The sequence below is a fragment of the Xenopus laevis genome, chromosome 4S (genome assembly GCF_017654675.1).
Source record: "Xenopus laevis strain J_2021 chromosome 4S, Xenopus_laevis_v10.1, whole genome shotgun sequence".
NCBI classification, from domain to species: Eukaryota; Metazoa; Chordata; class Amphibia; order Anura; family Pipidae; genus Xenopus; species Xenopus laevis.
This window is the reverse complement of record NC_054378.1, coordinates 106,181,976-106,204,196: the sequence shown is the minus strand read 5'-3', so window position 1 is coordinate 106,204,196 and position 22,221 is coordinate 106,181,976. Positions and strand designations below refer to the sequence as shown.

The 22,221-nt window shown below is 41.1% G+C and overlaps 1 protein-coding gene across 1 annotated transcript in view; it reads left to right on the top strand.

Annotated features, from left to right (window-relative positions):
* The first annotated feature begins 353 nt into the window (after nucleotides 1-353).
* rassf1.S (Ras association domain family member 1 S homeolog) overlaps nucleotides 354-22,221 on the top strand; it is a 31,524-nt gene continuing 9,656 nt past the window's right edge. The window contains exons 1-2 of the mRNA XM_041591312.1: nucleotides 354-1,043; nucleotides 10,939-11,057. Of these exons, the coding sequence (XP_041447246.1) occupies nucleotides 725-1,043; nucleotides 10,939-11,057 (438 nt within the window). The 5' untranslated portion in view covers nucleotides 354-724. The remainder of the gene's footprint in view (nucleotides 1,044-10,938; nucleotides 11,058-22,221) is intronic.

The following is a 22,221-nucleotide window of genomic DNA, read 5'->3' as shown; positions in this document are numbered from 1 at the left end:
CTCATTTCTCCCTCGCTTGCTTGTGGCTGACTTTTCCCAGTTGATATGCCCCTCTAACTTCTGCCGAATTACCACTGAGTCTCTTGGCTGAACATCTTCTCTCCCTAAAACCATTTTAGTGACTCCATTTTTTTTTTTGCCTTCTGACGTGCAAGTCTTGGCTGCTTTTCTTCCAGAGAGCTGGATTTCTTTGTCTTGATTCTGCAGGAAACTTGAGGGTTCATCTCAGAGGTGTAATCTTTATATTTTGCCAGATACTTCCAGTATTATGAATTAGCTCCATGCCAGGAGGAGGCTGCCTTGTATTTGCAGAAAACTGATAAATATCCTGGGAGCTGCAGGCACAGTCACTAAGGGGCAGTGCATATGGGTCAGTGACCCCTCTCTGAATTCCTGCTGTCATTTTCCCTTGTGTCAGCAGTGGGACCCTCCTTCAGCAAGAAATAGCTTCATCCTAAACACCATGGCACAAGCACTGAGATGAAATGAGGACACTTTATACTAGTGAGCAAAGTCACGCTCTTTTGTAAGTTTCCTGTTGCTGCTTTTTCCCCCCCCCCTGCAATCTTAAGTCATGAACAGAGCAGGGTGCTACAGAAATCAAAAAGTCGAAGACATGGGGAGGGCGGAAGCTTGAGACTTTAACATAAGAGAGCAGTTGTCTAATGCCAGAGAAAGAAAAGGAGAAGTTATTTAACTCCCCTGCTGACTGGAATTCTATGAGATGTGGGAAGATGGGGTCGGCTATGAGATCATTGAGCTGAAGGATCTGAAGCCGTGTGATGGCATCGATCTGACACAAAGCTCCCGTGGGGGGCACCGCCTGGAACGCGCCAACGCTGTCAGGATCCCCCCAAGCAGGACACCCCCCATTCTGCAGAGGAGCCTGAGAAGGAGAATACTTGGACAAGGTGACACACAGCCACCTGGGAAAGCAGGAGAAGGACACTATTTCCAGCCCACATCCAACACTCAGCACACATGGTGTGACCTCTGCGGGGACTTCATATGGGGCATCTACAGGAAAAGCCTTCGCTGTGTGTGTGAGTACCAGGGGGTAAAGCAAATGTTAACCCTTATTTACCATATCCTATCTATAACATTTATAAAAGTTATTTGAACCAGTTAAAATGTGAACATTATATATAAAAATGCCACTTTTTGCCTAAATTAATATTATTTCTGAGGACACACTGGTGTCAGGCTTCTGTGCACGTGTCTTGCTGTGTAGGTACCTACCTACATTCTGTGCGGTGGTTGCACACAGGGAGATTTGCAGCAATATTAAGGAATATATGTCTGTCACTAAGGTGGTATAACAGTGTTTCTCTTTTACTTTATATGGGGGGGGGCATGAAGAGACAAAACACTGCAAACCTCCCTATGTGGTGTGTTACCCTTACAGTGCGTTCTGCTGCATGATACCACATTCATTGGTGGAAGTAATCCACACAGCTCTGTACTGATAGAGATGGAGACAATAGTTTATGAAGAAAAGTATTACTACTACAGGTATAACATTTAATAATAATGTTGTCTCCATCCCTTTGGGTAAAGAGCTATTTGGATGAATTGGACCATTCGCATTAAGTGACGGAATGCCTTGTAAAAGCTCCAATATCAGCCATTGAACTTTGTTAACCAATGATTATAACCTCTTAAATGTGTTGTTAAGAACATGTTTTTATTACATGTTGTGTGGATCAGGAGTAGATTGTACTGTGCTAAATGGTCCAATAAAATACATGGGGTATAGTGGCGGAACCAGATCCGGACTGAGAATTAAAATAGGCCCTGGCATTTCAGGTACACATAGGGTTGCCACCTGGCTGGTATTTCACCGACCTGGCCGGTAAAAATGATGGTTGATCCCAATGTTATTAATTGGAAAAAAAGATAAATATATAGAAAGGCCGGTATTTTTTTCCAGAAAAGGTGGCAACTCTAGGTACACAGAGGCCCAATCAGCCCACATAGATGCCCAAACAGCCCCCACCAGCCCACTAAATACTGACTTTCTATGGGACCTTATAGCAGCCCCTCTGGCATTTGCCAAAAGCCACAGATTGCCAGTCCGGGCCTGAGCAGAACTACCAGGGGAGCAGGGGGGGAGCGATTGCACCTGGGCCTGCACCAGATATAGCCACAAATAGAGATAGACACACCTCACTAGAAGGCAAATCTAGTCTCTGTTCATTTATATGGAATCTATAGGGGTATATTTATCAATAGATTAAAGTACAAACAGCAGACCCCCCCCTTTGAGAAATCTGCCCCAATATCTCAGATTGCTAACAGAACAACTGGTCTAAGATGTCAAATCCCAAGAGTGTCCCTTGTGGCTCCATTGCTGTGAAACATAGAAAGGTCAGTATTCTTGGTTGGTTTTACCCTTTAATAACTTAAGAGTTCAGCCTCTCAGTCATGGGAATACTTTGGTTTTATGCAGAAAGAACCTATTGTTTGGCAGTCTATAGGGGTGACAGGCAGCTGGAGACACTCCACATGTGATTGAGCCGGAGGAGCATTTCGGCTATATCCAGCAGGATACGGGTTGCCCATGCCTGCTCCATAATATGTTTTTACGATTAGTAAAGAATGAAATAATTCAACATCTTTTAAAGCTGTATCATATCTTTGGTTGAGTGCCAAGAAAGCAGTCTGTGGATAGATGGCAGATAAATGTTTTCACATCATTGCACAGGTGAAGGATCCATCTGCTGGCTGCAATCCCATTCTGGACCCTCTTCTTTTGCTTTGATCATCTATTGCTGATGCAGGAGGGCTGAGAGGGAAAGAGAGTCCAAAGTTATGCCACTGGGCAGGGGTGTGCCTATTGGTACAAAATCAGTAGTCCTATGCAGAGAAACGAATGCCAACCTGAGACGTTTTAGTGCCCCCTTCCTCTGTGAAGCCTGCAAATGTGTAGAGACCTCTCCCGGGGGGCCACGACTCTATGTATGAGCCAATCAGTGGGAGAGAATTCAGTGACCAAAGGTGGCTACATATCAGTACAGCAGCCCTTTGCATTTCTGTTAAATGAAGCCAAGAGTCCTGTAATTATCCTTTGAAGTTACACCCAGCTCAGCTGCCCCCTTTCTATATTACTATAATGGGTGAAAGCAAAATCAGAAATGTCTCTTTTTTTTTAACATCTCACAAAATAGGACAGGACTTTGTAAAAGTTGCAGAAAAGCTGCTGTTCCACTGTAAATCGATGCACATGTGCCTGGAATCAATTACATCTCGTGGTCAATATGAGGTTATGCGTGGGCGACGGTTGCTATGGGCTGAATTGAAATGTTATGGTTTCCCCTATGTAACATTTTTCTAAAAGGGCCAGTAACACCATTAAAAAAAAAAGCCCAATATTTGTCTAGAAATACTTGTACAGAAATGGTCCAATTGAGCTTTTACTTTGCACACTAAGGGGCCCATTTACTTAGCTCGAGTGAAGGAATAGAAGAAAAAATACTTCGAATTTCGAATGGTCGAATATGGCTACTTCGGCCATCGAATAGGCTACTTCGACCTTTGACTATGACCTCGAATCCAATGATTCGAACTTAAAATCGTTCAACTATTCGACCATTCGATAGTCGAAGTACTGTCTCTTTAAAAAATACTTCGACCCCCTAGTTCGCCACCTAAAACCTACCGAGGCCAATGTTAGCCTATGGGGAAGGTCCCCATAGGCTTTCTAACAATTTTCTGGAAGGAATATCCTTCGATCGATGGATTAAAATCCTTTGAATCGTTCAATTCGAAGGATTTAATCGTTCGATCGTAGGAATAGCGCTAAATCCTTTGACTTCGATGTCAAAGGATTTACATTCGCCAGTCGAATATCGAGGGTTAATTAACCCTTGATATTCGACCCTATGTAAATCTGCCCCTAAGAGAAAATGAAGTGCAGTTAAACAGAAGGGGTAATGTATCAAAATCTCTGTTGCAAGTTCTAGAGCTGTTTTGCTCTTCTGAGGCTCTAAATCCAACACAAGATGAAAAGAGCAGTGTCGTGGGCACAAAGCAGGCCTGAACTTGCCCTGCTGCATCTTGCACCCATTGGACACCCTAGCTTTTGCATCTGAATGGCATGCAAGATAGGGGCATCCAAGGGGACACCCATGTAACCTGCATCGGACTAGGCACCTAGGGCCCACGAGTACTGCCCCTGACCCAATCTCTCCAGTGTTAGACCTGCGCTAACATACAGCAGTGCTCCATGTTGGATGTCACCTGGAGTCAGGGTGGGGCAAGTATATCAGAGAATGTGGCTGCCAGGTTAAGTTGGGGGAATTTGGGCCACTGGCCCATCGGGGGTTTACCCTGCTCAACGCTGCTTGTGCCACCACCAGCCAACCCCTCATACTGCTAAACTCATGGAGCTCTGTATTCATAGAAGAATAAACCTTTTCTCTACATTCTGAAGTGTGCCTATGGTGCTACAAATGAGGCAGAGTGCAAAGTGAAAAAACATGGCACCAAGCGTTGTACATTTCCCCACTGCATTCTCCATCTTAAAACATTATGCTGCCGGAACAACTGACCTGGTAAATAATAATATTGGGAGGTTTTATTACAGAGAGAAATAGTTACTGTAAACCCGCACTGTTCATGCTGTGGACATTCCGCATTATTTACTCGCCCTAAAACAGTGGTACTTCTAGGGTGCCCAGAGCAAATGTTAGACCCATCCTAGTAACCAATCAGTGAGAGCTGCAAAGCAGTAAGTAGTGTTCTGTTATGTTAGACATCCAGTCACTCCAGCCTTTATACATTACATTTTTGGCTAAATAACTATATTGAAAACATGTTTTATTTTGCACAGACTATCTATTTACCCAGGTTTTACTTTTATACTGAACTGTTCCTTTAATGCCAAAACTCTATAAAAATCTGCAATAGATCAAGCTGCACCACACGCCGGCTCATGTTCATGTGTATCATGTACTGGCTCAGTGTTCCATAAACTCATACAGTTACCACTTCACTAAATACACACTTACATACCTAGCCCCATTCACTACTATTATATGATCCCTGCACTATCCAGCCACCATTATGCACTGACTCACTTGTGCTATATGTTTAGTACTGTATGTCTAACAAACAGGCCCGGACTGGCAATCTGTGAGTTCTGGCAAATGCCAGAGGGGCTACTATAAGGTGCCGTAGAAAGTCACTATTTAGTGGGCTGGTGGGGTCTGTTTGGGCCTCTATGTGGACTGATTGGGTATGTGTACCTAAAATGCCAGGGCCTATTTTAATTCTCAGTCCAGACCTGCTAACAAAGCTAGTGAAACTGCTAATCTAGTTTATTGCAGGTAATGGGAAATATATTTCCACTCTTTCTTTATTAACATCATTTTAATAAGACAATTCAAATGACTTCTTTATTTAAAATCTTGTTAATCTTGAAACATGTGTTCGCAATAAAATGTATCCTACAGACATGTTCCCCATCTGCTATTAATCTGCAAAACCACTAAATCTATATATGCAATTTATTAGATAATAATTAAAGGCTTTGTTCACCTTTAAATCAACTTTTAATATGGTGTAGAGAGTGATATTCTGAGACAATTTGCAAATGGTTTTCATTTTTTATTATTTGTGGATTTCGAGCTATTTAGCTTTTTAATCGTCAGCTCTCCAGTTTGCAATTTCTGCTATCTGGTTGCTATGGTCCAAATTACCCTAGCAACCATGCATTGTTATGGATAAGAGACTGGAATATGAATAAGAGAGGGTCTGAATAGAAAGAGGAGTAATAAAAAGCAATAACAATACATTGATAGACTTACAGAGCATTTGTTTTTTTAGATGGGTTCATTTGAAAGGTGGAAAGAGTGAGAAGAAGGCAAATATTTCAAAAACTAGAAAAAAAAATGAAGGCCAATTGAAAAGTTGCTTCTATAACATATTAAAAGTTGACTTAAAGGTGAACAACCCCTTTAAGCATAAAGCCTTTTGAAAACAGGTTGTTTTTTACATGCCTCATGCTATACACAAAGGGACAGATTTATCAAAGGTCGAGGTGAATTTTCGAATGAAAAAATTTAAAATTTTGAGCTATTTTTTGTGTACTTCGACTAGGGAATGGTCCAAATCCGATTCGATGTACTGTCTTTTCCATCGGGAAAAGACGGATCCACATATCACTACTGGACAATCCAGATTGGCTGGTTTTATAGCGTAGATCCAGCCTAATAGTTCTGAGCCATATATCCAAACTTGCAGACAGACTCTTTTGATCTTGTTAGATGTGATCAGTGCAAGATATCGGCACATGGCAGTATATACATGTTCCATTACTCATGCTTGCACACAACACAGGGTATTTATTTACATGGTAGGTATACTTCCTTAAACGAACAGTTCAGTTTGAAAATAAAAACTGGGTAAATAGGCTGTGCAAATGTTACTAATATAGTTTGTTAGCCAAAAATGTAATGTATAAAGGCTGGAGTGACTGGATGTGTAACGTAAATAGCCAGAACACTACTTCCTGCTTTTCAGCTCTCTAACTCTGAGTTAGTCAGCGACTTGAAGGGGGGGGCACATGGTACATATCTGTTCAGTGAGTTTGTAATTGATCCTCAGCATTCAGCTCAGATTCAAAAGCAACAGATATGACCCATGAGGCCCCCCTCAAGTCTCTGATTAGTTACTGTCTGGTAACCAGGGTAACCAGTCAGTGTAAACCAAGAGAGCTGATAAGCAGGAAGTAGTGTTCTGGCTATTATGTTAGACATCCAGTCACTCCAGCCTTTAAACATTAAATTTTTGGCTAACTAGCTACACCTCCCACATTTTTTCATCATATAATCAAGGGTATTAACATGCTGGTAGCTGTAGCTCAACAACATCTGAGGACCCAAGGTTGGTAGAGAATTAAACACTAGGTGCTACTTGCACTGCCCACTTGTTAGTGCTGGGAGGATAGTAAAGTACCAAGGTGTATTCTGTCCTGTCCCAGCAATCATTATGGCTCCACATCGGAGTCCATAGCATACCTCCCAACATTTGCAAAATGGAAAGAGGGATAAAAAGAACTGGCACAGGCACCATTCTGACAACACCCGCTTTTTGTGGCCACACCCCCAATTACCATGTCCATTTCACAAAATGTGTCAGGTTATGAAAGTTTGATGTGTTGTAACAGTTTTGCTAATGAATGTAAAATTGCCCTTTAAACTGTTAGTCTCAGTTTCCCCAAGAGACTGATTTATCTTAAAAAGTTACAATTGTATCGTTGCTTATCTTAAATACTTACAAATGTATCTAAGTGCATGTGCTGAGTGTTTTTGTCTCTCTGCCAAAAAGCCTTTTATTAAGTAGGGATGCACTGAATCCACTATTTTGGATTCGGCCTACCCCCAAATCCTTCGTGAAATATTTGGCCGAATACGGAACCTGAATTTGTATTTGCAAATTAGGGGTGGAAAGGGGAAAACATTTTTTTTACTTCCTTGTTTTGTGACAAAAACTCACACGATTTCCCTCCCCGCCCCTAATTTGCATATGCAAATTAGGATTTATATTCGGTTCGGCCTGCTGAAAACGGCCGAATCCTGGCTGAATCCCGAACCGAATCCTGGATTCGGTGCATCCCTATTATTAAGTTTCACAAACTTTGTAACTTTTTTTTGGCATCCAGTGCAGGAGATCAAAGAGAATCTCTGGACTTTTTAATAAAAATCTGGGACTGCGGGCTGAGTTGTCAATATCAGGACTGTCCCACAGAAAACAAGACTGTTGGGAGGTATGCCATAGTAGTGCAGTCATATAACCTTTCTGTCGTGCCAGACAATCAAACATCCCTTCACATAAAGTAAATTTCATAAAAGGGTAACTAATCGGAGTTATACAAATCAGATGCTTTTGTCCCCTGATGCTTTTATTTTAGACTTTAGGCTTGTCCGCTACCTTCCAATCAAACAAAGGCTTTATTCATGCATCTTGGGACAGTTGGTTATGTAAATCAGATGGGAAAATTACTTATTTTGGTTTCTTTTTTTGGGGGGGCTCCCTTAAAGGGGTAGGTCTTCTTAAAATCACCATTACCATGGTATATAGTATTGTAAAACAATATGCAGTCTTAACTCTTTATGGTCTTAAGTTTAACTTCCCAGCAACCACTAAGCAGCATGTACATCATACTGAAAAAGGGTTCAAATAGGAAGATATGCAATAACAATACAAAATTACAATAACATGGAGACCTCACAGTCAGATTTTTTTGATTGACGGATCAGGAACAGAGAGGCTAATAAATAAAAAAACATAAAATTGATACTGAGTATTGGGCTATATGTAAAAATTGGCATTTAAAAGGTGTTTGAGACTAACACATTGACCTGATTACAGAGGAATTTCAGTCTAGATTGCTCCGGTAATTTACTTTACATGCAACATGATTCTAATTTGGGGCCTAGACTTACTGTAAAGGATGAATGTCAGAAGGAGAGTTAAAGGGACGGTAATACCAGCAAATGATATTGTTTTAAATATGATGCACTGTAAAACTGGTGTGTTTGCTTTAGAAACTCTACTATAGCTTGCAGGACCGCCATAAGAAATCGCAGGGCCCCATACGACAAAATGTCCTGGGCTCCCTGGGCTGCACCCACCGCAAGCCCCATCTACAGGTCCGCCCTCCCCACCCCACAGGTCCGCCCCCCACCGCACAGTAAAAAAACAAAAAAATATTGATGGCTAGGGTTCCCACATGTTAATAAAAAATAAAAAGATATTGGTTGTCAGGGCCCCCCATAAAAAAACATTTGTGGCCAGGGCCCCCCATTAAAAAATATTGGTGGCTAGGACCCCACATGAGAAAAAAAAAATTGGTGGCCAAAATTGGTGGCCAGCCCCCCCCCCACATTATGAGAAAATTGGTGGCCAGGGCCCCTTAAACGTCCATGCCTTCCCTATGTCAGCAGTTCCAGAAAGATGGGGGGCCCGACTAATCAAGTAAGTGTGGCGTGGCCGGGCCCCCCTTACCCTCGGGGCCCCCTACAACTCTCCCCCCTGTCCCCCCCTGATGGCTGCCCTGATAGCTTGTATAAACAAGCTGCTGTGTAGCCATGGGGGCAGTTCAAAAAATTTAAAAAAGGCACAGGTTACATAGTAGATAACAGAAAAGTTCCCATTGTATTCTACAGAGCTTATCTGATATCTGCTATGTAAATCTGAGCTTTTTCTGCTTTGAAAGGCTGCCTCCATGGCTACACAGCAGCTTATTTATATACACTATAGTTGTCTATGGAACTGACTTTCACCCCTACATAGTAGAGCAGAAATGTTGTACATTATGTTTCGGGTTTCTGCACCAGCCCAAGGGAACCACGGCCCTTTAGCAGTAAAGATCTGTGTTTCCAAAGATGCCCCAGTAGCTCCCCATCTTTTTTTCTGCTGATTCACTGCAAATGCTCTGTGCTGCTGTCACTTACTGAGCTTAGGGACCGATGCACAATATACAGTACACATAGAATATACTGTAAATGTCACCAGGTCTGGACTGGGATTCAAAATAGGTCCTTGCACCAGCCCACTTAATAGTCACTTTCTATGGTATATTACAGCAGCCTATCTGGCATTTTCCAGAACCCACAGATTGCCAGTCCGGGCCTGAATGTCACAGTATAAGGATGATTATTAATTAATACAGATAATTACTACGTCAGTTCAAAAACCAGTGCAATTAGCATCAAAATTTAAGAATCAGCCTTGTAGCATCAGCTTAAATTACATACAAACCTCATTTTCTGCTTGATAATTTGCAACGACCCCTAAGCTTAGCTCCTCAACAGCTGCTGAGAGCCCTTTGAGTATGTGAATGTCGCAGACACTTTCCAAGATGGTGACCCCCTGTGACAAGTTTATAGTCCTGGATCATTGCTGCTATTGAGAAGCTGAAACTTTAGGCTGGTGCAATAAGTTCAGTATATAAAATATGGCATTTTTAGCCATATTAATTTTTAGGGGTTAGTTCTCCTTTAAGAACACATCTTTATTATAGGATCAATTAAAAATACATATTAAAACCCATATATTAAAAATGTATAGAGCACTTGGAAATGATCAAAGCACTACAAATGTGAGTGCATGGTCATATCCCCATGTTCTCAAAGCATAAATATTATAAGTTGCATTGTGAGAGATCAGGTGTATTACCATCCCTTCTATACCTGTCACTCACCATTATAGCCCAAATTCCATCATCAACGGTCTTGGAATATTTTTAGTAATGCTCATTACCGACGGGTGAATTTTCAGAGCCATTATAAGTAATATTTTCTAAGTACTGTATATGTTTTCCATGTATGTGTTTTACTATGCATTTTAAAGAGATTGTATAATAAAGATGTATAGCGGGACTATATCCACTTTGAGTTTATCATTTGGGGGGCGGGGGGTTGGATATCTTCTTTTCTTTTTCTAAGCCTGTATTTAACAAGTACCCATATGTCTGTAGCATAAGCACAACAATTAATAAGACACACATTAAAAATGATAAATGGGTTCATTAGTTCTTCATCATATTCAGTGGGCAATATTTTTAATAAACTGTACCACATTATGGGAGGTACATGCCTGTTGCCCTATAGCACCATCCAGTGGACAGTATGCTAAATGCATGCAACATGTCAGAACTCCGTCTGAGATCTATGCAGTGTGAGAAGTCAGTTATCAGTGGGAGGATGCATACACAGAGTTCATCTCTATGGATTTTAGATCATTTAAGAACCAGAGACAAATGTTTAAATGAAAAAGAAAAATGTTCTCATTCAAATAAAACCCTATCCCCATGCTAATAAATGTCTGGTTAGAAGACGAACTCCCTGCTACATACTCTCATCCTGCGCTGTTTAGGATGCCTCTGTCTCTTACTTTATAAAGACTCTTACTATCTCTTGCGCCTTCTTTTAGACTGCAGTTTCACCTGTCACTATCGATGCCGTGCTCTGATACATTTAGACTGCAGCAGAGGGACTGATTTAGAGAATGACCCATCTGAAGACAACTCGTGGGAGAAAGAATCGAATGTGGTGAGTCTTTTAAACATATTTTGAACAGTCTAGCCAAGTTATTGTGATGATACTATGGGGCAGATTTACTAAAGGAAAAAGTGCCCGCCGCTAGCGAAAATTCGCAAAAACGGCAATTTGCAGGGACATCATCAATTTACTAAAAGGTATAGAGGACAATTCACTAGTAAAAGAGCTCAACACTAACAAAGTTTCACAGTGAATTTTCTCTCAGGCGAGCGATCGTTTCTCTGCAAATTCATCAGAATGCAAACTTTCCACTACATTACCCTTTTCGCCAGAGTCTGCTTCACCAGGTTATACCTGGCGAACTGATAAGATCAAGCTACATACTCCTTGATCTTATGTCAGTGAAATCATATCATGTATGCCGAAAAAGTCATAAAAAGGTATCCTGTGAATGGCTGCCCCCATGGCTACATAGCAGCTTGTTTATATAAGTTATTGTATAGTTTCTGAAGCAAACACATCAGTTTTGCCAGTGCAAGGCAACAATACATTATATTGTCATTCCTTTAAAGGGCATGTAAAGGCAAAAAAATAAAATCCCATTTTTACTTTCTTTAATGAAAAAGAAACCTGTCTCCAATATACTTTAATTAAAAAATGTGTACCATTGTTATAAGAAACCTGACTGTATGCAGTGAAATTCTCCCTTCGTTTACTGCTGTGGATAGGAATTGTCAGATGGTCCCTAACTGCTGAGCAGGGAAACAATCATACTTATGAACAGCAGGGGGAGCACCCGCCTTACTTCCCAGCCATGCAGAACTCAAGCAGCTTTGTTTATGACGATCCCTAAGCAGCCCAGACCATAATGAGCATGTGCACAGTCTTAGTCTTGCAAAGATGTTGACCCCCTGTAGCCAACTTTGAAAGCATAAATTATTTGTTTGATTAGGATTGTGGTGCAGTAAGTTCATGTTTATATTTAGTATACAAAATACAGCATTTCTAGCCTTATTCTATTTTAGACTTTACATGCCCTTTAAGACACTTTAAAAATGTTTTGGTGTTACTGTTCCTTTAATTTCTTCTACCTATGGCTTCTAATGGCTTCCTAGAAGTAAGGGCTCGAACTGATGAGCATTTCTTAGTGTGCTTCCCTGTGGTCAGTTTTAGAGGGTTCAGCCACAGGGGAGCAAAGGAAGAAACACAGCAATACGTTGTGTTCCCACTGCAGCAATACTGATGAGTGTTTGTTAGTGCGCTCTCCTACGGTCAGTTTTAAAGTGTTCAGCCGCAGGGGAGTACACTAAGAAATGCTCGTCAGTACGAGCCCTTAACATGCAAAATTGCTGGTGGGGGGGGGGAGGCACATACGGTACACAGTTCCCTGAAGTTTCCTTGTGAGGAAAAGTAGCTGCGCCGCTTATGTTTTCCCAGAGGTGATTTGCATGTTAACTACTGAGAAATCATTTAGAGGAAATTAGCCGCTCATGCTAGAGGAGATTCATTGCTGAGTGACTGATCTCATGTGACCCCAAGGGATCTCTGCCCAAAATCTTTTGCATAATGAAATAAAATATAAGACTAAGCCAGTTTCTAACATATGTTACTCAATTATACTTCATTTCATTTGTTTTATGAAATTCTACAAACCAAGAAGTACTAAGTTGCTTAGAATTACATTTTCTTTCATTAGGCAAAATAATGAAACGGTGTTTGGGTGGACATCTAGGTTAAACATATAACAATGGTGATCACTTTAAGGGTGGTGGTAGACAGGGAGATTAGTCGCCCATTGATAAATCTTCTCTACTGCGGGCGACTAATCTCCCCAAATGCCTCCGGCAAGAATACAAATCGCCGGCGGGATGGCATACAAATTCGCTTGCACGAAGTTGCCTCACAAGGAAACTTCTAGTGACTTCGGAAATCCGAAGTGATTCGTATGCCATCCCAATGGTGATTCGTAAACTTGCTGGCGGGAAGGCATTTCAGGGAGATTAGTCGCCTGCTGTAGAGAAGATTTGTCACTGGGCGACTAATGTCCCCATGTGCCACCGCCATAAAATTTGCCCAGCACACAACAGCAATTACTCAACAATTAGTGTTACTAATCTAGTAGTCTCTAGACAAATAAAAGCAAACTCCTAATTGGCTCCTCCTGACTGCAAAGTTCAGCCTTTGATTGTCAATATCTCCTCTTTACATATGATAACACTTATGTCAATAAGTATAATAATGTAAATTTCTTTAACGTAGCGATAACATATCTGTCTGTATCTGTCTGTCTACAACTTCTGAAGACACTGATGTAAGAACACCGACAGTTTGACTAATCCTGAATAGAACAATGCAGGTGCCATGCACACTTTATACAAATAATTAGTTTAGGCACAGCACACACAATTTGTAGTATTGTGTGTCACATCTTCACATAATTCCTGGTTGTCAGCATAGTGCTCCTCCAGACGTGCTGGTCTATTTCCATAGAGCCCAGCCCTTACATAGGCAGTAACCTCCTCTTCTTTTTGCAGTGTCGGACTGGGACACCAGGGGCCCACCCAAAAACCTTAGACCAGGGGTCCACTCTCAGTACTATTATTTTTCCTCTCCTCACTCAACCTCTATTCTCCTAGTCTCTTTTTTTATCTACTATAATTGATTATTCCATCTATTTGGCATCTTTTTCTTATAGAAATAGGGAATGCCCATGAAATAAACCAAATGTTCACCAGCACAAGGGCCCACTGACTCCTGGGCCCACCGAGACTTTTACTGGTATCCCGGTGGGCCAGTCCGACACTGCATATAGTACTTCCTACAGATTACTGTGGGAAGTGGTGACCGACGATTGACCGCTTGATTTCAGCCTGGTGGCAGAGGTTAAACTGCCACATGTGATATTAGACTTACAGACTGCCTCATATAAATGAGGAGGAAGAAGCTTAGCTCCTGTTGAAAACAAAACACCTGCAAAGCTTAATTATGGAGATTCTAGTCCAGCAGCACACGGAATTAGTAAAGAAAATAGTGTTTTATTGTGCCACAAATAGGCAACATTTTGGCCCTTCATCGGGCCTCAAGGCTTAATTGTGGGGATTTCTAATTACCCAGATATACAGGCACTCATGATTCCTAACAAGATATAACATACAGTGTCAGACTGGGACACCAGGGGCCCAGCCAAAAACCTTTGACCAGGGGCCCACCAAGTAACCGTAGACCAGGTGCCCACTCTCACTACTATTATTCTTCCTCTACTCACTCAACCTCTATTCTCTTTTCTTTACTTATTACTCTATTATTATATCTATTAAGCCACTTAGTTCTCATTCACATAGGGAATGACCATGAAATAGGCCAAATGTCTAACAGCACAAGGGCCCACTGACACCTGGGCCCACCGGGACTTTTCCTGGTATCCCTGTGGGCCAGTCCAACAAGTCTTTTTGCCTCTGAAACCGTTATGTCCGCTCCTGCTTAAAGGAGAAGTAAAGCTTAACTAAAGAAGTAGGCTAGAAATGTTGTACATTATGTTTTGGGCGTCTGTACCAGCCCAAGGCAACTATAGCCCTTTAGCAGTAAAGATCTGTGTTTCCAAAGATGCCCCAGTAGCTCCCCATCTTCTTTTAGGCTGATTCACTGCACATGCTCTGTGCTGCTGTCACTTACTGAGCTTAGGGACCCACTCACAATATACAGTACACATAGAATAGAAATGTCACAATATAAGGCTGATTAGTAATTAATACAGATAACCAGTGCAACTAGCACCAGAATTTAATAATTAGCCCTGTAGCATCAGCTTAAATTACAGGCCGACCTCATTTTCTGCTTGATAATTTGCAATGACCCCTGAGCTTAGCTTCTCAACAGCTGCTCAGAGCCCACTGAGCATGTGAGTGTCACGGACACTTTCCAAGATGGTGACACCCTGTGACAAGTTTGAAGTCCTGGATCATTGCTGCTATTGACAAGCTGAAACTTAAGGCTGGTGCAATAAGGTCATTATATAAAATATGGCATTTTTAGCCATATTAATTTTTAGGGTTTAGTTCTCCTTTAAATGCATATGGCTGATTTCCACAAAGAAATGCAAGACTTTACATTTTGCTCCAAAATCAGTGTGTTTGCTCTAGAGCAGATACAATAGTTCTGGATGCAAAAAATAAAGAAGAGGTCACTGCCCGCATAGGGGCTGACATTGGCCTGCAAAATCCCTGTGTGGCACCTTTACTTTCCCCCTTCCACGTCCAAGCTGGTTTTTTAAAATCTTAGATACAGCTCAAGCCTGTTAGATTTTATTTTTGTTTTTTCCTGTATTTTGACCCTTGCCTGCATTATAGACTGCAGTTATGTTCTGCCACCACTCTCTTAGCTGCACCTCGATCTCACCCATGTCTATTTAACTACCTTTCTGGTCTCCAGAGTGAAGTAGGTTCTCTGACATTATGGTCACAAAAATTTCTGGGGCCCCAGAGCTTGGGGGTTTTCCTGTTTCACAAAGGGGTTTAAACAACTGCAAGCAGTCTTCTAGGGTTCATTCACAACCGAACCATTACAATGGCAAAGTTTAGAACCAGTATTTCTGTGGAAAATGCGTCGGGGGGGACCACCGTGACAATCAAGTCTCCGATATACAAATGGCTTGATAATATAAAGTAGCAGTCAATAATTATAACCGATGTTCTAGCTTACTGACATAAACACTATCGCTAGTCCCAGCTTACACTGAGATTTAAAAGGGAAGGAGGGGTCCCAAAAATATTTGTTTTTGTTCTACATGGATGCCATGTTGTAACTGTGTTCTGGTGGGTCCCAGGCTGTGGAACATTGCTGTGATGTGGTGTTGTGTGTAGAGAGTCAGATCATTCAGCTGCCCCACCAGCTTTAGTGTTAAAATACAGAAGTAAATTTGATCAGGACTTTAGAAAAGAACATACTACTTTAAATGGGGATCATTTTGCAATGACACAGTGATTATATTGTCTTTTTATTCCCTTTCTTAACTCTTTACAAATTGATTAAATTCTTATTGGATAATAATGTACATGTTGCAGTCGTTTATCACAAGTTACGCAATATACTGACCCCCTACACATGATTAATGTATTATCCTGACACTGTCTCTCTGTAGAACTGTCTGTCAATAAGCAGGGTTCACATAACAGGGTCTATGGCCTTAGAAATCGGATAGCCGTGGCTAGCAGCGGGGATGGGTGGTAAAAGGACAGTTGTTGGAAGACAGAGTCCCATTCAATGGAAGGTAATATCGCTGGGGGGCACTGATCTGCTGACATACATTGTGATCTGGTGTAGCCTCCCTACCCCCTTTTCTTTGTGTATTCAGATTTGCCTGGGGTGTAACTATGGAGTTGGTTATCTGTTTGCTGAGAGTACAGTGTATATTGACTTCCTCCAGCCCTAAGGTAGTTAACTTCTACATCCATCACATCACTGGGGAGGATCAATGAATAGATGAATTCATTTCATGGCTTCCCCAGAGCAACAGCGTTACCTCTTTTGTACTAAGGTCAATCCCAAATCCTATATAGTTGGGTGTTGCCTGGGAATAATTGAGTTTCTTCATTAGACGGAAACGATCAGTATGCCATTTACATTAAATAATTTTCTAATTTGAGGTTTCATTCATACTTAAAGGACCAGTAACAACAGAAAAAAAAGTTTCCTAAAGTACTGAAAATATAATGTACTATTGTGCTGCACTGGTAAAAGAAACACACTTATAGTTTATATATGTGTGTGTGTAGTCATGTGGGCAACCATTCAAAGCTGAAAAAGGTTAAAAAGCACAGGATACACAGCAGATAAGAGATAAGCGTTGTAGCATACAATGGGATTCCTCAGAACTTAAACAGACAGTGACACCAGAAAATATCCTTATTTTATGCCACTGCCTGACACCCTCCACTGTAACCTCAATGCATAGTAATCCACAGTCAACTGTGTACAATAGCTCTAGCTGTGTTTTTGGTTGCTCTATATCTTCTTTACTTTCTTATCTTAACCACCCTATTGAAGACTCTACTGCTGGTCACCCTTGAGCTACCAAGTCATGCACTGTGATTATGTTCATCTACATAGGCAGAACATCAGAAATCTGGTTAAAGGAACAGTGTTTTAAAGTAATGAAAATGGCATGTACTGTCACTTTGCACTGGTAAAACTGATGTGTTTGTTTCAGAAACTCTACTATAATTTATATAAACAGGCTGTTGTGTAGCAATGGCGTAAATTGAAAAAAAGGCTATATTGCACAGGAGGAGCAAGGGGGGGTCTATGTAGGGTAGGGTTTTTTAATAAGGGGTTTACTTAGGGTTGCCACCTTTTCAGGAAAAAAATACCGGCCTTCCTATATATTTATCTTTTTTCCCTATTATTAACATTGGGATCAGCCATAATTTTTACCGGCCAGGCCGGGTGGCAACCCTAGGTTGACTTCTCCTTTTAAACACTTTAATTTTGATGTTACTGTTCATTTAACCACCCTATTGAATACTCTGCTGCTGGTCACCCTTGAGCTACCAAGTCATGCACTGTGATTATATTCATCAACATAGGCAGAACATCAGAAATCTGGTTAAAAAGGGGACTTCAAAGTTTTTACCTGTTGCACTGCCAAGAATATACAGTTGAGCAATCAATGGTGTCTCATAGATACACTCTCAGGGACAGCTATATATAGTAAAGGGCTATATAAGGGACTTGTTTCAAGTTAAATTCATGTCATATTGGACAAATACAATTATAAATTGGTGACTGGTCCAAAACCTAGTGACTTTGGTAAAGGCCCAGAAATGAAGCATCCTTCCTTTGAAAGCCAGTGTTCAGCCATCTTTTGTCTGTTTTCTAAGAAAAGCCCCATCTAGTCATATATGTTCATATACTGCCCTCAAAAGCATTAGGGTGATGGCAGACCTGGAGATTTGTCACCCATGATTAAAACTTTTTTTGCTGGGACTGCAAACTGGCGAGCTACTGAATAAAAAGCTAAATAACACAAAAACCACAAATAATAAAAAATTTATACCAACTGCAAATTGTCTCAGAATATCACTTTCTACATCATATTAAAAGTTAATGCAAAGCTAAACAACCCCTTTAAAGAAGGGGGTACATTAGCCACTTTATAAATCATTTCTAAATAAGTCTCACCTTTGAGTTAGCTTTATTAGTCTTGATCTGCTTTATTGTTGGGCATTCATATATATATATATATATATATATACATATATATATATATATTGTAACAAAAAACCGCACTCACAGGACTTCAAAAAAAGCCGCAAAGGCTGTGATTTATTGATCCGACGTTTCGGCTACAACTCTAGCCGTCCTCAGGAAGAAACAAACCAAACAGATGTGTGGTCAAATTTAAAGTGAAGAGTTGGCGCCAAAATTAGCCTGTGACATCATCACCAAGCGCCCACCATTACCAAAAAGTCATGTGATAGACAAAGTCATGTGATTGACAGAGTGTCAAATGTAATTAGTGAACCCCAACAAGCCTATATCAAAAGGGCCAATATATACAAGTGATAATAGTGGGTGATCCCTCTGATCGTGATAAGAGAAAAATACATTAAAGTTAAAAACCGCGATTGCCTAGTAACAGGCCTCGCACTATATATATATATATATATATATATATATATATATATATATATATATATATATATATATATATATATATATATATATATATATATATATATATATATATGCCTAATTTAAACCTTGTGTTTCACAGATACCAATGTTACAGCCTGTGTTTTTTTTAGACTCCTGCAGTTCTTATAGCCAAAGCTACAAAGCCACTGCAATAATTGGATTTACTAGACTTAAATGTATGCATAAATCTGCCATTATCTTCTCTCAGGCAGGATGTCTGGTACTAGGACTTACAGAAAATGTCTTTCCCTAGGGACTGACCTTAAGGCAGCGGTGCTCCAGAGGATACGGTCAGGCAAGAACTATTGAAATCAGGATGTTCTCATATGTGCAGGAGATCAGGCCCAGGGTTACAGTGGCATGTCATAGTGAGTCACTGCCAGTGTTCCACAGAAATATCCTGCTCTGCTAAAATATAACATTAAGCTGAATTAAATACTGAAGCGCACTAGAGCAACAATTATTTTTTAGTATGAATAAAATTAAATTAGGGTTAAAATGAAATCAGGATTAGCAAAAGATGGTTTTGTTAAAAGGATAGTTCACCGTTAACTTACATGTCCTTTTTATTACTTTAAAGGACATGTAAACCCTCCCCACAAAAATTTAATCAGCAAACAGCCTCTTTGAAATCTTTAGATACCTGCCACTCTGGTTGTTAAAAGGTTAACAGTAAGGCTGTAGCATCCCCTTAATCACTTAGAAATCCTTCTCCTCCTCTAACCCAGCTCTGCTCCCTCTTTTAGGATTGCTTTAGCTGTTGGCACATGAGCATGCTCAGTTCTCAGCTCAAATTACTAAACACGCCCTTTAGTCTAACAGCCAATTAAGAGATAGCATTGCTAGTTCCCATAGAAACTCTAGCTGTCTGATCCTATTTTTTCTCCTAACCGCCTCTCCTGAGCTCAGCTTAATCATTACAGTGCTCAACCCCAGCAGAACTTTTTATAAAAGTATATTATGCCTGTGTAAAGCTGCATTCTGCATTGCATGAACTTTACAGCATACATGTCTCAATGTTACTGATGATGTGTCAGAGAGAAAATGGCTGTCCGGTAAAAGCTGCTATTTGTTTTAGGAAATTCTGATGGTGCTGGCAAACGGAGGGGGTATATGCAATACAAATTATGTGGCTTAGGTGGGGAAGATATGCCCAACTTATATACATGATAGGAAAATATAGGCTTTACATGTCCTTAAAACTAATTTCATTTTTTGATGTTACTGTTCCTTTAAGAGCCATAATAGCTAATTTTCAGGTAAACTAATTCTTTAGTCTCTCGTCTCCTTTGGTTCTTTCTTTTACTAAAAGACAACGGTGCCGAATGTCAAGTCTGCAAGAACATGGTTTTGCTGACTTTGAATATCTGTTGAATGGAAATACACTTCCCGAGGTCATTACCCACTCCTCTTCCACACGAGAAAATGAGACTTTTTTTCTTAAATCATCACACAGACTAAACTTGTTCCATGGATTCCTACAATGCAGCTGCCATGCAGCAAACAAATTCCAAAGCTACTGCCAAGGGAAAGGTTCCCAGAATCTTGTTAGATGTCACATGGTGCTTTTATTACCCGTGTCTCGCAGTTGTACATGATTTTACACACCATTGTAAACTTTGTCTTGTATTTAAAAGCATAGATTGCATTTCATCCTGCGATCCTCTCCGTTATGCCCGTGTGGAAGATTCCTAAAACGTTTTTATTAACTTTATCATAAACATTCTCTGAGTGAATTAACATGACAGCTAAAATGCCACCCGAACTGTCAAAATTAACCCTGTACCTGAATACATCGATATACAATTACATTATAGTTTATGCAACCAGCTGGGATATTTCTGCAAATATGCTGGGAGATCACCTTGCCCCAGGCAGCTGAATGTCCTACTTTTTATAGGTCAACCAAACGGTATTGGTACCCAAGGCAAACTGCTTATATTCCCAAACCCGGTACAGTTACATAATTTTTTTAGCACCCACAGCCCTTCCCCGACTCATATTCCCCATTGTATCCTTCCAGAATAAAAAGCCTTAGTAAGCAGCTCCATCTCAAGTAGAATTGCATTTCTGATTCCAAACAGCCGGTGGGATTCTACCCTGGATTCCAACATATCATCACTTCAATAAGCAGTTAGTTATGTATTGCTAAAGTGCAATCCAGAGACTTGTGTAAAGCTGTCTCTTCAATCGAGAGCAGGGCGAACTAACTGGAGTCGCGCAGTGTGGCTGTGACCCTCTAACAGATTTATGTAGCCCCCACATTGTCCAGTGGTGTTTGGATATGTAGAGTCCTGCAGCGGGTCGGGTACCCGCAAAAACCTGCGGTACCCTGCGGGTTGCGGGTAGAAGTTCCGGGTGCGGGTATAGACACGGGTCGGGCCGCGGGTCTTCTCAACAGCGATTTTTACTCCTTTTTTATGATCACGCCTACTTCTGATGATGTCACTTCTGGTTTACAATGACAGCACTCCCTGTTTTATTCCTTTTTTTCTGATCACGCCTACTTCCGATGATTTCACTTTTAGTTTACAAAGACAGCACTTCCTGATTCTTGATGGCAGCGGGTCGTGGGTCCGGGTTGAGGATAAGATACTTGCGGGTCTGGAAAATTAATAAAGTACTATAAAAGAGGTTAATGTTACTGGGCCCCATAGCAAAATCTATTTAACCCCCCCTCCATGGACCACTTTTACCTTCTATGCCCCCAAGCAGTTGCAGGGTCAGCTCCCTCTACAGTTACACCCCTATCTAATACTGTTAGCAACAGTACAACATCCAACACTATAGGAGTCGCCCAATAAATCATCGGCAGGATTAGCACTGGTGCAAAGAGCAAGATCACCTTTCACGTAAGAAGGTCGTAAACTGACTCACAGCCCGTTTTTTTCCCGATAACTCCTGTCTCTTCCTACAGACCATAAGGGTAAGGGCACACCTGGCGATTCGGGGAGATTTAGTCGCCTTGCAACTAATCGCCTCTTCTTTGGGCGACTAATCTCCCCGAACGGCTTCCTCGTCTTGTGCCGGCTATAATGAAAAATCACCTGCGGCATGGCACACGTGGCGATTCGTATTCCGAAGCACCCTGAAGTTTTCTCATGAGGCCTGGGCTTTTGTGGCCTCACCACAAAAAGCCCACAACAAACCTTACTCAAATTCTATATTATTCAAATCAGTGAATAGTTGCTATGGTAATATGGACCCTAGCAACCAGTGCCATCACTGTGTCAGGGTGAGAGGGGCATACCACACCCACACGGGTTTCTCTCAGTGTTTTACAGTGGATATTAGTAGCACACTGGCAACTTTTTCCCGGGAATGTGCAGAGCATTTCCAAGAACCATACAAATAACTAATCCTAATGAAAGAGCCGCCATAATGAGAGGCGCCATGAAGAAGCGCTGCCAACAGGGCACAACTCCAGGCCTCACACGGCAGCGCCTGTTCTATTTCAAGAGCGCGCGATGCCCCCGCTGCCTCCTGCTCCTCCCGCCCCTCAGACTAGTGATGACATCTCTGT